Source organism: Oncorhynchus masou, chromosome 27, assembly GCF_036934945.1.
Source record: "Oncorhynchus masou masou isolate Uvic2021 chromosome 27, UVic_Omas_1.1, whole genome shotgun sequence".
Classification (NCBI taxonomy): domain Eukaryota; kingdom Metazoa; phylum Chordata; class Actinopteri; order Salmoniformes; family Salmonidae; genus Oncorhynchus; species Oncorhynchus masou.
This window is the reverse complement of record NC_088238.1, coordinates 37,019,508-37,037,836: the sequence shown is the minus strand read 5'-3', so window position 1 is coordinate 37,037,836 and position 18,329 is coordinate 37,019,508. Positions and strand designations below refer to the sequence as shown.

The window sequence follows — 18,329 nt, the reverse complement described above, 5'->3', positions numbered from 1 at the left end:
AGAAGTAGGATAAGGGTACGGCTAAAGACTATACGAACTGGCTGTCTAGCACGTTCAGAACAGAGAGTAAAAGGAGCAGGTTTCTGGGCACAATAGCATAGATTCAAGGCATAGTGTACAGAGAAAGGTAAGGTGAGTACATTGGAGGTAAAGGCATTGAATAATGAAGAGAGAGATATAGTCTCTAGAGATGTTAAAACCAGGTGATGTCATCGCATATATTGGAGGTGGAACAACATGGTTGGTTAAGGCATATTGAGCAGGGCTAGAGGCTCTACAGTGAAATAAGACAGTAATCACTAACCATGACAGTAATGGACAATGCATATTGATATTAGAGAGAGGCATGCGCAGCCAAGTGAACATATGGGTCCAGTGAGTGGTTGGGCTGGCTGGGGTCATGGCGATTCAGACAGTTAGCAGGCTAACAAGCTAACAGTTAGTAGGCCGGAGCTAAACAAGCTAGCAACTAGTAGACCAGGGCAAGCTAGCAGTCAGCAGGCCGGGTTAGCAAGCAAGCAGTTAGCATGGGCTAGCAGTTAGTAGACCAGGGCAAGTTAAGGAGTATGAATACTTTCTGAAGTCACTGTACCTAAAAGTAGGCAGATAGTAAAGTTGAAAGCTCTCAAGTGTTTTAACAAAAAAAACAGAAAATAATATTTTAAATGTGATCCCTGTCCTAGGACACAGAGGGGTTAAAATATCAAAGTTAAAGTCCATCCAGTGAAGATAGGAGAACTAGCTGGCATCCGTCAACGAGAGGGCCAAGCATTCCATGGAATTTAACAGGTGGAAGAAACAACTGGAGAGGTCCATTTGTGCCGAGCTGTAACTTGTAGGACTGCTGACAGCCGGTGATGTAGTGGTAAGACGTTGCTGGTAGAGTAGCTAGCTAGCTAACATTAGCTAGCTGTACAGACAAGCTTGACTAGCAAATCCAGTGAACCACAAAATTAAAAGAATAGCGAGCGAAAAGGAGCTGGCTACACTCATACTACCCCTGACTATTAAACAAAAAGCTAATTGAACAATAAACGTCAGTGTCTCAACACTCTTAGTGAACTCTGTCGTTGTTCCACAAGATCACCTCAACCCAACCTACGTGTACCCTGCCAATATCCTTGCAGCCACACTACACGTGGATGCAGACAGTCCTGTATGGGGATGTGGGCAGTTCCAGAACACGGACATGAGCATTGCCACACATAATAAACTACACCAAGTCTTTACAGGGTGTTACATTCATCCCTCCCTAGGAAAACCTGATGTACGGGAAGTAATACATAAGATTAAGCATTTACAATGAATTAAACGCATAACACAGTTTACAACACACCTTGAGCTATAAGCTCACTTAACACTATGCAACAGTAAAGCACAGGCATATAAAAACACCCTCAAACCAAAAGAAAATCAGAAATATGAGGTGTGTGGTGCAAGAAAACACTCTGTAATGAGGTGAAATTTGCAGCAAGAGAGACTCCTCTGTGTATGACTGATAGCTGAGTGTATTAAGGCATTCTTAGCTGGTCATAAGTGAGTCTAACCATTGGTTTAGTCTGTCTCTTCTCTGAGGGAACTGGGACTAAAAACTAATCTGAACTGGGGCCAAGGGATTGCAAGATTTCTGAACTGGGGCTACTGACTCGTCAGAGCTAGGCCTTGGGGTTAGTGACTCCTCTAAACTAGGGCTTGACACAGAGACTGTTGCACACTAGGGCCATTTAATTATCCTCCAGAGGTCACTTCGCTTTCATCTTCAGAGGGGCACTCCGGTTCAACTTTCTGAGAGAGGGAAGGACTTGTGTACTGGCATTGCTCCAGGGAAAATCCAACACTGGAGCTTCAGAGGATCCCATTTCCTCTTCCGAGCTTCCTTCATCTTCCTTTATTCCTTCACCTTCATCCTCTCCTATAGCGAGGCCCACAACTGCCTCCTCATCTTCATCAAATGCCAGGGCAGAAACTGAGACGGGTGATTTATGCTTTTGATGACGTATCTCCATCCTCTATTTATGTTCTATGGTCTCACCGTCATATTAACCACTCAGCAGGCTAATGGGAAGCAAGTGGTCTCGGTGGGATGTACTTGATATGTGAGCATTCCAGGTAGCCACTGCACTATCACGAGGTTCAGATTTCAACCTGTTGGCAAATTTGTGCTTTCCTGGGAGTCTCAAGTTCTGTACAAGGACACAACCACCAGGTTGTAGCTCTTGATGTCTCACCCTCTTGTCGTACCTTGTTTTGTTCATCTTGTTCCTGCTTGAAGCTGCCGTGGAGGCTAGTTGATAGGCTTCCTTTAGCTGTTCCCTTCATTTGGAGGTGTTCTTCAGGTAGTCTTGGTCAGAGCTGCCATCCGGGGTGACTCCTAAGCACAGATTAATGGGCAGTCTAGTCTCCCTCCCGAACATCTGGTAGTAAGGGGAGAATCCAGTAGTAATTTTGGGTGCAGTTGTAGGCATGGACTAGGTACACCAAATGCTGACTCCATGTGGACTTTTGTTTGGATCCAAGAGTTCCTATTAGTGGGCCTCCTGGATGGCACAGTGGTTAAGGCCACACCAGAGTCTCTGGTGGCACAGCTGGCACTGTACTGCAGCGCGAGCCCAGAGACTATGCCAATAACCCAGGCTCTGTCATAACCCCAGCCGCGACCGAGAGGTCCGTGGGGCGACGCACAATTGGCCTAGCCTCGTCTGGATTAGGGAGGGTTTGGCCGGTAGGGATATCCTTGTCTCATCGCGCACCAGCGACACCTGTGGTGGGCCGGGCGCAGTGCGCGCTAACCAAGGTTGCCAGGTGCACGGTGTTTCCTCCGACACATTGGTGCGGCTGGCTTCCGGGTTGAAATGCTCGCTGTGTTAAGAAGCAGTGCTGCTTGGTTGGGTTGTGTATCGGAGGACGCATTACTTTCAACCTTTGTCTCTCTCGAGCCCGTACGGGAGTTGTAGCGATGAGACAAGATAGTAGCTACTAAAACAATTGGATACCACGAAATTGGGGAGAAAAAGGGGTAAAATTCACACAAAAAAAACAACAACAAAAAAGAGTTCCTATAGAGCAGTGCGCGATTGAATCTCTCTGGCTGCGGGTTTTCTTGAGGATGGTATGGCGATGTGAATGACTTCTTCATCCCAGCCAGCTGAAGGACCTCCCGGATGAGTCTACTTTCAAAGTCCCTGATCAGAGTTGATGCAGGAATTCAGGCCATAATGGACATTTAACAAAGCACCTTGGCCACAGTGCTGGCTTTCTGGTCTTTAGTGGGCATAGCGAGTGAAGTGATCTGTCATTACAGTGATGTTACTAATGTTCTTCATGTCATTCTTCAGAGAGTTTAAGTCTATACACTCCAACTCGAGTGGGGCACATTGGTCATTTCCTGTTTTCACAGCTCCCATGACATGAGATATCACAGGATCACTCTGCTGGGCTCTCTCAAGCTCTGCAACATCCAGTTGAGGCAGGTAAGGACTGTGTGAACCTATGAGGTTCACGTAGGCATTAGGCAATGCTTCTGGGGTGACTCCTAACATCACGGCTGCACGGTTTTGGATATCAGACGGTGTCACCTCCATAGCAATGGTCCGACAGTTGGCTGTGACACCAAGACCTGGAACTTCAATCCAGTTTGCTGCAGGGGTGTGGTCTTCTAGACAGTGCATCTGCATCCATGTTGACTCAACCAGGACAGTACTCGAGCTTGAAATAGTTGACCAAAGCCACCAGCCATTTGTGTTATCTAGGCTGTCATTGAAAATAAGAATTTGTTCTTAACTGACTTGCCTGGTTAAATAAAGGTACAATAAATAAAATAATAAAAAACGTATTCAACAGTTGCACTTGGAGTATTGTTTATTCTCCTAAAAGAAGAATAGTACCTTTAGGGACAACTCTAACAACAATTTGGTACTCATCAGGAGTGAATTTAACATTGTGTGTTCTCATAAATTCTTGATAATCATATAGTTGGCCATCATTATTCAATAATTGTTTAACCCAAATAATGTTGTCAAACCAGTTCTGGAACAAAGACTCTTTTTTTGTATTTTATGTCTTTATTATTCCATATTGTATACATATGTGGGGAAAAATTGTGTTTGTACATGAGGTTCCAAGTTAGAAGTACTTGTTAATGAAAGTTAGGAAGATTAATAGGGATTTTACCCATTTAAAGTTGCATTTGAGTAATAATTCTAGACCACCAATCTGGTGGAATATTGGAATATTAAATTAGGGATTATATTCCAAATGCAATCCTTATTTCTTAAATAGTTCTGTATCCAATTGATCTTAAATATTATATTAGAGGTTTTAAAATCCAGAGCATTCAACCCTCCCTCACTTTGGGTGCTACATTTTACTGCTTTTCAGAAATAATGAGGTTTATTCCTCCATATGAAGTTAAATAATTGAGTATCAACCATTGTAGTTACTGACAGAGGAACATCCAAGGCAAGGGAGGTATAAACGAATCTGGACAGACCTTCAGATTTTGACAAAAGTACACGTCCAGATAAAGAAAGATCTCCTAATAACCAGGAGTTATATCTTTTCCCAATAGGAGAGACATTTAAGTTGGCCCTTTCTTTCTGATCTTTGCAAACTTTAATACCAAGATATGAAGTCACATCTTTTCAACGCAAATAATTCACATTTCCAAATATTCAGAGATAGACCAGATACATGTAAGAAGGCATTAACACACAATATATTCCTTGACTTCATTATGATCTTTCAAAAAGATGTTGTCAGACAATTGTGAACATCTTCTCTTGGTCTTGTATCTGAATACTCCTAAAACTATTCTTATTTATATGAAGTGCCATAACTTGTGTGACTAATAAAAATAAGAAAGGAGAAATTGGGCATCCTTGTTTATTTCCATGTCTAATATCTGTGAAGTTCCATGGGATAATTTAACAGAGCTGTTACTATTATTGTAAAGTCTCTTAATTACACTTTGAAAATATTGACCAAAACCCCAAAATCGAAGTCTCAAAAAGAAAATTACGTTAAACTGTATCAAATGCCTTGTAATAGTCTACAAATAAAATAAAGCTGTCTTCCATAATGTGCTCATTGTAGTCTATCAAGTCCAATACTAGTAGAATACTGTTACATATATGTCTGCTCTTCATAAAACCAGACTGGATATCATCAATGATTTGGTCAAGGTATCCATCTTTCTGCAAAGTTAGATGGAAGTAGCTTTCCATCATTGTTCATTAATGTGATTGGTCTCCAATTTTCTAACATCATACAATCTCTGTTTGGTTTGGGTATTACAGAAATGAGGCCTTGTGTCAAGGAAACAGGCAGCACCCCAAAATCAATTGCCTCCTTAAAAACATGAAATATAAATTCAACAATATCCACCTGAAAATTGTATAGAATTCCCTGGAGATTTGTTCTCTTTTAACTTGCTGATACATTTTTTATATTTCATTGATAGAAATAATTTCATTAAGATTTTTGGAAGTCTTTAGATCTGTTGGTGAGCTGGATGGTTGTCCTCGGTCTCTTGTCTTGATTCTTACATATAACCATACACTTCTGGTGTAGAAACCAGAGTGTGGCACTTCTGATTTCCATAGGATACTTGAGGATTAACAATATTTCTAGTTTCGAAGTCAGAACCCATCACACAGCATTGTTGAAAACTCGTTTCTGATTGGCTAGAATACATTCTAGAATGGACATTAAACCAGATGATGGAAAAGTTGGAAAAGATATCGGGACACCTTGCAATCATGATGCAATATGCGCAGACTGCACTTGCTGTAAAGTTACAGAGCTTCTAACCAACAACTGCACAAACGCAGGTCCTTGAGGAAGCCCGATTTGTGGCCTACGTGAGAAAAACATTTAAACGTGTTAAACCTCGCAAGGCGGTCGCCCACTTCCTCAGAGCATGCGCAGACCAGCTGGCTGGTGTGTTTACGGACACATTCAATCAACCCCTATCCCAGTCCCCACATGCTTCAAGATGGCCAGCATTGTTCCTGTTTCCAATAAAGCTTAGGTAACTGAACTAAACAACTATCGCCGCGTAGCACTCACTTCCGTCACCATGAAGTGCTTTGAGAGACTAGTCAAGGATCATATCACCTCCATCCTACCGGTCACCCCAGACCCACTCCAATTTGCTTACAGCACCATTAGGTCCACAGACAATGCAATCGTCATCACACTGCCCTATCCCATCTGGACAAGAGGAATACCTATATAAGAATGCTGTTTATTGACTACAGCTCAGCAATCAATACCATAGTACCCTCCAAAATCATCATTAAGCTTGAGACCCTGGGTCTCGACCCCACCCTGTGCAACTGGGTCCTGGACTTCCTGACGGGCCACTCCCAGGTGGTGAAGGTAGGAAACAACATCTACACTCCGCTGATCCTCAACACTGGGGCACCACAAGGGTGCGTTCTCAGCTCTCACCTGTACTCCCTGCTCACCCACGACAGCGTGGCCATGCACGTCTCCAACTCAATCATCAAGTTCGCAGACAGCACAACAGTGGTAGGCTTGATTAACAACAATGACGAAACAGCCTAAAGGAAGGAGGTGAGGAAAATAACCTTTCACTCAATGTCAGCAAACCAAAAGAGATGATCGTGGACTTCAGGAAAGAGCAAAGGGAGCACCCCCTATACACATTGATGGGATAGCAGTGGAGAAAGTGGAAAGTTTTATGTTCCTCGGTATACATATCACCAACAAACTGAAATAGTCCACGCACACAGACAGTGTGGTGAAGAAGGACAAAAAATTTGTCATGTCACTGAAAATCCTCACTAACTTTTATAGGTGCACAACTGAGAGCATCCTGTCGGGCTGTATCACCACCTGGCACGGTAACTGCAAAGCCCACAACCACAGGGCTCTTCAGAGGGTGGTGCGGTCTGCACAAGGCATTACTGGGGGCAAACTACCTGCCCTCCAAGACATCTACAAAATCAGATGTCACAGGAAGGTAAAAACAATAATAAAGGACAATAACCACCTGAGCCACTACCTGTTCACCCCGCTTCCATCCAGAAGGTGAGGTCAGTACAGGTGCATCAAAGCTGGGACAGAGAGATAGAAGCTGTTTTTCAAACTCAAGGCCATCAGATTATTAAACAGCCACCACTAGCACAGAGAGGTGGCTGCCTACCTACAGACTTGATATCATTGGCCACTTTAATAAATGGAACACATGCTACTTTAATTATACCACTTTAATAATGTTTACATATCTCACATTACTCATGCCATATGTACAGTTGAAGTCGGAAGTTTACATACACTTAGGTTGGAGTCATTAAAACTCGTTTTTCAACCACTCCACACATTTCTTGTTAACAAAACTATAGTTTTGGCAAGTCGGTTAGGACATCTACTTTGTGCATGACAAGTCATTTTCCAACAATTGTTTACAGACAGATTATTTCACTTATAATTCACTGTATCACAATTCCAGTGGGTCAGAAGTTTACATACACTAAGTTGACTGTGCCTTTAAACAACTTGGAAAATTCCAGAAAATTGGGGGTGTAGCTGTGGATTCATTTCAAGGCCTACCTTCAAACTCAGTGGCTTTGCTTGACATCATGAGAAAATCAAAAGAAATCAGCCAAGACCTCTGAAAAAACATTGTACAGGTTCAAAAGTATCTATAGCCACAGTAAAATGAGTCATATATACAGTGCCTTGCGAAAGTATTCGGCCCCCTTGAACTTTGCGACCTTTTGCCACATTTCAGGCTTCAAACATAAAGATATAAAACTGTATTTTTTTGTGAAGAATTAACAACAAGTGGGACACGAAGTGAAGTGGAACGACATTTATTGGATATTTCAAACAAATCAAAAACTGAAAAATTGGGCGTGCAAAATTATTCAGCCCCTTTACTTTCAGTGCAGCAAACTCTCTCCAGAAGTTCAGTGAGGATCTCTGAATGATCCAATGTTGACCTAAATGACTAATGATGATAAATACAATCCACCTGTGTGTAATCAAGTCTCCGTATAAATGCACCTGCACTGTGATAGTCTCAGAGGTCAGTTAAAAGCGCAGAGAGCATCATGAAGAAAAAGGAACACACCAGGCAGGTCCAAGATACTGTTGTGAAGAAGTTTAAAGCCGGATTTGGATACAAAAAGATTTCCCAAGCTTTAAACATCCCAATGAGCACTGTGCAAGCGATAATATTGAAATGGAAGGAGTATCAGACCACTGCAAATCTACCAAGACCTGGCCGTCCCTCTAAACTTTCAGCTCGTACAAGGAGAAGACTGATCAGAGATGCAGCCAAGAGGCCCATGATCACTCTGGATGAACTGCAGAGATCTACAGCTGAGGTGGGAGACTCTGTCCATAGGACAACAATCAGTCGTATATTGCACAAATCTGGCCTTTATGGAAGAGTGGCAAGAAGAAAGCCATTTCTTAAAGATATCCATAAAAAGTGTTGTTTAAAGTTTGCAACAAGCCACCTGGGAGACACACCAAACATGTGGAAGAAGGTGCTCTGGTCAGATGAAACCAAAATTGAACTTTTTGGCAACAATGCAAAACGTTATGTTTGGCGTAAATGCATCACAGCTCATCACCCTGAACACACCATCCCCACTATCAAACATGGTGGTGGCAGCATCATGGTTTGGGCCTGCTTTTCTTCAGCAGGGACAGGGAAGATGGTTAAAATTGATGGGAAGATGGATGGAGCCAAATACAGGACCATTCTGGAAGAAAACCTGATGGAGTCTGCAAAAGACCTGAAACTGGGACGGAGATTTGTCTTCCAACAAGACAATGATCCAAAACATAAAGCAAAATCTACAATGGAATGGTTCAAAAATAAACATATCCAGGTGTTAGAATGGCCAAGTCAAAGTCCAGACCTGAATCCAATCGAGAATCTGTGGAAAGAACTGAAAACTGCTGTTCACAAATGCTCTCCATCCAACCTCACTGAGCTCGAGCTGTTTTGCAAGGAGGAATGGGAAAAAAATTCAGTCTCTCGATGTGCAAAACTGATAGAGACATACCCCAAGTGACTTACAGCTGTAATCGCAGCAAAAGGTGGCGCTACAAAGTATTAACTTAAGGGGGCTGAATAATTTTGCACGCCCAATTTTTCAGTTTTTGATTTGTTAAAAAAGTTTGAAATATCCAATAAATGTCATTCCACTTCATGATTGTGTCCCACTTGTTGTTGATTCTTCACAAAAAAATACAATTTTATATCTTTATGTTTGAAGCCTGAAATGTGGCAAAAGGTCGCAAAGTTCAAGGGGGCCGAATACTTTCGCAAGGCACTGTATATATATATATATATATATATCAATATATCGCCATAAAAAAAACATAAAAAAAGCCAGACTATGGTTTGCAACTGCACATGGGGACAAAGATTGTAGATTGGAGAAATGTCCTCTGGTCTGATGAAACAAAAATAGAACTGTTTGGCCATAATGACCATCATTATGTTTGGAGGAAAAAGGGGGAGGCTTGCAAGCCGAAGAACACCATCCCAACCGTGAAGAAGGGGGTGTCAGTATTATGTTGTGGGGGTGCTTTGCTGCAGGAGGGTGCACTTCACAAAATAGATAGTATCATGAGGGAGGACAATTATGTGGATATATTGAAGCAACATCTCAAGACATCAGTCAGGAAGTTAAAGCTTGGTCACAAGTGGGTCTTCCAAATGGACAATGACCACCAAGCACACTTCCAAAGTTGTGGAAAAATGGCTTAAGGACAACAAAGTCAAGGTATTGGAGTGGCCATCACAAAGCCCTGACTTCAATCCCATAGAAAATTTGCAGGCAGAACTGAAAAAGCGTGTGCAAGCAAGGAGGCCTACACAAGCTCTGTCAGGAGGAATGGGCCAAAATTCACCCAACTTATTGTGGAAAGCTTGTGGAAGGCTACCCAAAACGTGTGACCCAAGTTAAACAATTTAAAGGCAATGCTACCAAATACTAATTGAGTATTTGTAAACTTCTGACCCACTGGGAATGTGATGAAAGAAATAAAAGCTGAAATAAAATCAATCATTCTCTCTACTATTATTCTGACATTTCACATTCTTAAAATAAAGTGGTGATCCTAACTGACCTAAGACAGGGAATCTTTACTAGGATTAAATGCCAGGAATTGTGAAAAACTGAGTTTAAATGTATTTGGCTAAGGTGTACGTAAACTTCCGACTTCAACTGTATATGCTGTATCCTTCACTATCTATTCTTTACTATTATTGCATCTTAGCTGCTCTGTCACTGCTCATCCATATATTTTATACTTATATATTCTTATCCCATTCCTTTACTAAATTGTGTGTATTAGGTTTTGTTGCGTTATTTGTTAGATATTAGGTATTGTTGTGAAATTGTTAGATATTACCTGTTAGATACTGCTGCACTGTCAGATCTAGAAGCATAAGCATTTTCGCTACACTCTCAATAACATCTGCTAACCATGTGTATAATGTGACCAATGAAATTTGATTTGATTTGAAAAATGTAGATAGCCAGCAGCATTTATTTGTTTTTGAGCATCTGATGATCTAAGATGGTGAGTGATGAACATGAATTTCTCTGGTCCCTACTGTTGCAGTCATGACGCAAGTGGCACTTTGCTGTCAAATATTCCCAAATGTTTCTAGTTTGACCAGCTGTTGTCAGCAACTAGTATTTTTTAATTTGGCAGTCATATTGGCAGGTTTGCTTAGCAACAAACTATTTAGCTAGCTTCTAGCCTAGAGTCTGATATGCAATGCGATCTCCTCATAATGAACAGTGCTGAGTGTCCTGACGAGAAGAAAAACTTTTCTAGCTATGCCAGGCAAAATCAAGCATCATCAGCTCATTGTTATGGATGTATCCAAATGAATGTCGATAGAAAACAGCTTAAACAAACTCAAACGCAGCTACTTCGCTGTAATTCTGGTTGCAGAGGTGACTGTGTTAGCCGTAGCTAGTTGGCTAGCTAGGAAGCAAGGGACAATAACGTTCCCACCAAGCATGTTAACAGAACATATAGAACAAACAACTGGAATGCGACCATAAATATCAAAATACTGGGTCGCTTCGCTAGCAACCAAAATATGAAGAAGTATGAATTGTCTTTTAAAAATGTAAATATCAACACAAAATATTTATTTCTACCCCTAAATGTGTGCTTCAGTATTATTTTCTTTGCCAACTGTGGTATTCGCGGGCCAAACGCCTCCGTTATGCACATTACCTTGGAAAAATTTACTCCGCAAAGGGACTCGGCTCCGACCTTGTGCCGCTACGTCGTCCATTATTTCCAAGGTAATGTACAGAATGTCTGCGCTAAGTGAATTTGAACTGACGACACCTTCAAATAGGGGGACTCGATACATAAAGTGCTTTCATTTCTAAATAGTAAAACAGATTTGCATGAAAATATCCTAAAATAAAAAGGTGTTAATATGAAACATTTGATCTCAAATCCAAAATGCTGGAGTATAGAGCCAAATTATACGTTTTAGCTTCACTGTCCAAATATATACGCAGGGGAGTCTATAACCAATAAATAATTCAATAAATCATTGTAACTTTTTATACCTGGGCCTAAACCATCGAGGACAGACAGTTATCCTCAAAATGCAATGTCTGCATGTACCACACTCACCCACACACGCAGTGGGCTTTCAGTGCAGTGAATAAAGCTGTCAGCAGGCAGCGGGTTCAGACTGACGTCCACTTACACACACACACACACACACACACACACACACCACACTCACTCAACCCATCGCCACACACACACTCTCACCATTGGCTTTAAGGGCAGTGAGGAGTGCGGTTAGCAGGCAGCGGGTCACACTGATGTCCACCAGGTCAGGCAAAGCGTCCAGACGGAGCTGGGAGGGAAAGTGGTAGAGAAGAGAGTCTGGGTATTCCCCTTGGTCCTCCTCCATCTGCTGCAACACCTCCTACAGGACAGGAGGGGAACTGGAGTTAGATAATACATAAGAAAGAGGGATGGGGATGGGGTGGAGAGCGGGTTGGAGAGAGAGATGGAGAGAGGGAACGGGAGAGGGATAGAGAGCGGGATGGGGGAAGAGAATGAGTGTGTGTGTGTTATGTGTGTGTTCTTACCTGCGTGTGTGTGTTTGTTTGTTCTAACCTGTGAGTTGGCATGTCCGGTACGTGGTGGGTATTTATCTCTCATGGCGGGCATCCAGCAAGTCTGGCAGCGCTTGGCGAAGGAACGAACATCTACGACACCCAACACACACCCACACACACCTAGCTCATCCTCCAGCACCATGCTGTACTCAGGACACAAAGCCAGGCAGGGCCCCAGACACCTGCAGGGACACACACATGCATATAAATACACAGGCACACAAACTGTTGATCATTTGTCCTCAAGCTTGCACGCTCAGAGACACATACCCTTTTCACACTATTCTGCCGACATGAACCATGCATAACAAAGCCAGCTCAGTACAGCTTGGCTCGACTTATAGCATAGGAACAGACACACACACACACACACACACACACACACACACACACCTGTCTCCGATGAGGTCAGGATGTGCTGGGCTGGAATCAGGGCTCCCCTGGGCTCCTTGTTGAAGCTGGCGCACCATACAATACAGCTCCGCCTAGGGGACAGGAGGTATAATATGAGTGATGTTTAACCTTTTCCCCATCCCTAGCAAATACAGCTGATTTAAACTAATTGCATTCTAAACTGAAGATCATGATTAGTTGATTATTGGAGTCAGGTGTGTTAGCTGGGGCTGGGGCAAAAGTGTGACACCAATCAGGCCCCTGAGAACTGGAGTTGCAAGTCCCTGGTCTAGGGTATTGGCAGCTCGACCATAGAACCGTCATGGGCTTAATATATAACATAATAATATATAACAATAATAATGTATACACACAGAAAGTTACCATACAATACAGAGTCAGTCAGCTGACAGAACGACGTGTGTGTGTGTGTGTGTGTGTGTGTGTGTGTGTGTGTGTGTGTGTGTGTGTGTGTGTGTGTGTGTGTGTGTGTGTGTGTGTGTGTGTGTGTGTGTATGAAAATGTCCTCTCACCTTGTCCTTGTTGTGGTAGGGTCGTATGTTGTAGAGTCGTGAGGTGGGGAAGAGAGGAGGAGGGTGGCTGAACAGTTCACTGTTACTGCCTATAGGTAGAAGCATCTGTAGGACAGACATAAAATGTCAAACAAGCTCGTGAAAGTAAGCAAGACACAATACATGGAAAATTAATGTATTTTAAATGAATATATTCTCTTATACATGTGCTTACATTAAACGACATAATACACACAGATTGGACTTCTTGCAAACTGGAAACCACATATCCTGAGGCCAAATTTATTGTAGCTGGGATTTTTAGAAAGCAAATTTGAGGAAAACTTTACCGAAGTTCTATCAACACATTGACTGTAGTACTCGTGCTGCTAAAACACTGAACCACTGCTACTCCAACTTCCGGCATATCTACAAGGCCCTCCACCGCCCTCCCTTTGGCAAATCTGATCACGACTCCATTTTGTTCCTCCCTTCCTATAGGCAGAAACTCAAACAGGAAGTACCCATGTTAAGGACTATTCAACGCTGGTCTGAACAATCGGAATAAGAATGCTGTTCATTGACTTCCACTGGATGTCAGAAGGTGAATTCACCAATTTGTAAGTCGCTCTGGATAAGAGCGTCTGCTAAATGACTTAAATGTAAATGTAATGTAAATGACTATAGCCCAGAATTCAACACCATAGTACCCTCCAAGCTCATCATTAAGCTCAAGGCCCTGGATCTGAACCTGCCCTGTGCAACTAGGTCCTGGACATTCTGACGGGCCACCCCCAGGTGGTGAAGGTAGGAAACAACACCTTCACTGTGCTGATCCTCAAGACTGGGGCCCCACAAGGATGTGTGCTCAGCCCGCTCCTGTACTCCCTGTTCACTCATGACTGCATGGCAACACACGCCTCCAACTCAATCATCAAGTTTGCAGGTGACACAACAGTAGTAGTCCTGATTACCAAAAATGACGAGACCTGGGACTGTGGTGCCAGGAAAATAACCTCTCACCCAACAGCAACAAAACTAAGGAGTGAATCGTGGACTTCAGGAAACAGCAGAGGGAGCACCCCCCATCCACATCAATGGGACCATAGTGTAGAACGTGGAAAGTTTCAAGTTTCTCAGCGTACACATCACTGACAAACTGAAATGGTCCACCCACACAGACAGTGTGGTGAAGAAGGCTGTATCACAACCGGCTGTGATTGGGAGTCCCATAGGGAGGCGCACAATTGGCCCAGCGTCGTCCGGGTTTTGCCGGTGTATGCCCGTTTTGTAAATATGATTGTTCTTGATTGATTGATAATTTGTTCTTAACTGATTTGCCTACTTAAATAAAGGTTTAAAAAATGAATAAAATAAAACAGGAGGCTGAAGAATTTGGCTTGAAACCTAAAACCCTCAAACTTTTACAGATGCACAATTGAGAGCATCCTGGCACGCTGTATCACCGCCTGGTACAGCAAAAGCAGCGCATGCAACCGTAGGGCTCTCCAGAGGGTGGTGCGGTCTGCCCAACACATCACCGGGGGCAAGGTACCTGCCCTCCAGGACACCTACAGCATCCGATGTCACAGGAAGGCCAAAATGATCATCAAGGACAACAAACACCCGAGCCACTGCCTGTTCAACTTGCTATCATCCAGAAGGCGAGGTCAGTACAGGAGCATCAAAATAGGACCGAGAGACTGAAGAACAGCTTCTATCTCAAGGCCATCAGGCTGTTAAATAGCCATCACTAGCACCTTAGAGGATGCTGTCCTATATACATTGACTTGAAATCACTGGCCACTTTAATAATGATAACATATTTTGCATCAGTCATCTCATATGCATATACTGTATCCTATTTCACTATATCTTAGTCTATGCCACTCTGTCATTGCTCATCCAAATATTTATATATTCTTAATTCCATTCCTTGTGTGTATTGTTAGATATTACTGCACTGTTGGAGCTAGAAACACAAGCATTTTGCTACACCCACAATAACATCTGCTAAACACGTTCATGTGACATAAGATTTGTTTGACACACACACACACACACACACACACACACACACACACACACACACACACACACACACACACACACACGGTCCTACCTGCAACTCTCCGGACACTCCCCCTTTGAACACCCAGGGTTCTGACTCCACCCCCAGTAACTCTGCCCCCGTGGTCGTCCCGCACCCTATCATAGATGAGAACCCGCCTGTCAATCACACAGCATTTAAGGAAGACCATGCCCAATTCCATAACGACCCAATGAGGGTTCAGGGTTGAAGGATCAGGGTCAAAGACAGTGGAGGGGTCAGGGGTTGGGGTTGAGGGGTCAGGAGTCACCTCTACTCACAGTGGAAGCAGTTCCTCCAGGAACCCAACGGAGAGCTGTCACTCAACACACGCCCATCTTAGACAGAAAGAGAGAGAGGGGGAGGACAGATACAGGAAGAAGTGGAGAGAAAGAGAGTATAGTAAATCTTAGTGTCTGCTTTATCCAAGTTTAAAATGTTTTTTCTGTCCTTAGCCCCTCTCTCGCTCTCCTTCTCCCTCCCTTCCCCCTCTACTCACCGAGCCAGCAGATGAAGGCCTTGGCCACCAGTGCAGTGTTTCTGAGGTCCCATACGTAAGGGTAAAGGTCATACAGCACGGCCTTGCTCACTCCACTCACTACACTACTGTGCAGCGCTGCAATCTCCTCACACACACCTAGGAACCCAGCCGCTCGGCCACGCCACTCCTCCGCCTGCAACACACACACACGCACAAGCATGAAGGCACACACACACAGGCGCACACACATTACCTCGTACCCTTGCACATCGACTCGGTACTGGTCTACCGTGTATATAGCCATGTTATCGTTACTCATTATGTATTTATTCCCAGTGTTATTATCTTTCTATTCTTTTCTATTTTTCTCTCTGCATTGTTGGGAACGCCCCATCAGTAAGCATCACTGTTAGTCTATACCTGTTGTTTGCGATGCATGTGACCAATTATTATTTATTTTTTATCCTTTATTTAACTAGGCAAGTCAGTTAAGAAGATAGTTCTTATTTACAACGATGCTGGGCCAATTGTGCACCGCCCTATGGGACTCCCAATTACAACCAGTTGTGATACAGCCTGGATTCGAACCAGGGTGTCTGTAGTGACACCTCTAGCACTGAGATGCAGTGCCTTAGACCGCTGTGCCACAAATACAATGTTATTTTTTGACATAGTGTACATACACACACATACAGTTGAGATGCCATCAGATTCAGTAAATGGGCACAAACACACACACACACAGACCTTCTGCGGCGGTCCCTTCTTGTCATTGGCGCTGACCAGGTGGCAGTGTTCTTTGAGCCAGGTGAGGTCCTGTAACAATCTCTGGGCTGATGGGCCGTGCTCATGGGGAAGGTAGTGGAGACCTACCAGCAGACGGATTTGGGACTCGCTTAGAGGAGCCTTCCCAACACAAAGCACCCCCCCTGGACTCCTTGGCTGGCCTGGCCCTTGTTGGAACTGGTTGTTGTGGAGTTTCTTCTCTCTCTCCTCTCCATCTCCTCCCTCACTCCTTCCTTCTTTCTCCCCCCTCCTCACCCCTTCCTCTCCCTCAGGGCTGGAGGGGGGAGGGCTGTCCCCCTGCGGAGGTTCTCTAGGGGGTTTAGGGCGACCTTCTCTGGTGGTGGGGTGACAGTTTTCACTCTCTAGGGTCCCCGACTTTTGACCCGATGACCTCTGGTCTACCTGTCTGCTCTGGCGACCTGTGGAGAAGTCACACATATAGAACTAGAATAAGTAGAATTATAGAATTTGAATGTTTCAAATTCTAAAACTAGAATGAGTAGAATTATAGAATTACATGTATAGAATTTGAATGAGTAGAATTAAAATGAGAATCATAGAATTGGAATGAGTAGATTGGTAGAATTAGAATTGACACAGATCTGAATCCACATCAGGATGAACAGTTGAGATCAAGCTGAGTTGAGATCTTTTGAGTACCACCCACACACACACACACACACACAACCTGGCTGCAGTGGTTGGCTGAGCTCTTCCATCCAGTCGTGCAGTGCAGTAGACAGCGCCATCTCTGGACAGTACTGGTGCTCCTCATCTACACACACCATATATGTACACACACCATGGTTAGGAATGCACAAACCAAGATGAAGAATACACATTCACTCACACACACATCATTGTTAGAAACACACACACACACTATGGTAAGAAATACACATTCACTCACACAAAAAAAAACACTAATGGATCACTAGTCACTTTCATAATGCCACTTTAATAATGTTTACATATCTTGCATTACTCATCTCATATGTATATACTGTATTTTATACCATCTATTGCATCTTGCCTATGCTGCTCGGTCATTGTGCATCCATATATGATGATACAGACAAATCCTTTACTTAGATTTGTGTGTATTAGGTAGTTGTTGTGGAATTGTTAGATTACTTGTTAGATATTGCTGCACTGTCGGAACTAGAATCACAAGCATTTCGCTACGCTGCTAACCATTTTGATTTGATATGACACACATGGTTTGTCAAAATGTATGTGAAAAGTAGTTCAGTCAGAACTTGAGTAAAATGTATACATTTTTTGTAAAGCAAATATAATGAGCCAGTCAGATCATGTATCACACTGGCCTGACCCCCAACATTCTATCGTAACCCTGGTGATAGCGGTTACCCCTAGGGGTGTGGAGGCACTGAGTGTTCTGATTCTCAGCCCACTCACACGCTCCAGTCCTCTCTTTATCCCTCTCACTCCTTCACTCTCTCTCCTTCACTCTCTCTCCTTCACTCTCTCTCCTTCACTCTCTCTCCTTCACTCTCTCTCACTCCCTCTCACTCCCTCTCACTCCCTCTCACTCCCTCTCACTCCCTCTCACTCCCTCCCACCCTCAATTGTCTCTTTATCCTTCTCTTTCTCCTTTACTGTCCATCGCTCTTCCATCCTTCCTTTCTGACCTCACTCACATCATGTCTTCTTTACTTCACCCCTCACTTGCCTTTTTGATCTCATGCTTTTGCGCTTAAATTCTCTTTCCCCTCTTGAATGCATCCCTCTTTCCCTCTCTCTCCCTTCTCCTTTCCCTCTCTCTCCCTAATCCCTCTATGATGTTGTCACTGTGGATAACGTCAGTCTAAGAGTCTACTGCTCTGATAGTGTCAGTGGACCCAGTGTGTGTTTATCTACAACACCCTGTCGCTTATCTGTCCAAAAAT

The 18,329-nt window shown here is 43.4% G+C and overlaps 1 protein-coding gene across 1 annotated transcript in view; it reads right to left on the bottom strand.

The window, feature by feature from the left end:
- si:dkey-183c6.8 (protein O-GlcNAcase) overlaps positions 1–18,329 on the bottom strand; it is a 60,190-nt gene that overhangs the window by 7,378 nt on the left and 34,483 nt on the right. Inside the window, exons 9-17 of the mRNA XM_064940104.1 lie at positions 17,108–17,194; positions 16,381–16,838; positions 15,652–15,826; positions 15,434–15,490; positions 15,186–15,271; positions 13,085–13,189; positions 12,552–12,643; positions 12,157–12,340; positions 11,803–11,962 (exon numbers count right to left, since the gene is read on the bottom strand). Of these exons, the coding sequence (XP_064796176.1) occupies positions 11,803–11,962; positions 12,157–12,340; positions 12,552–12,643; positions 13,085–13,189; positions 15,186–15,271; positions 15,434–15,490; positions 15,652–15,826; positions 16,381–16,838; positions 17,108–17,194 (1,404 nt within the window). The remainder of the gene's footprint in view (positions 1–11,802; positions 11,963–12,156; positions 12,341–12,551; positions 12,644–13,084; positions 13,190–15,185; positions 15,272–15,433; positions 15,491–15,651; positions 15,827–16,380; positions 16,839–17,107; positions 17,195–18,329) is intronic.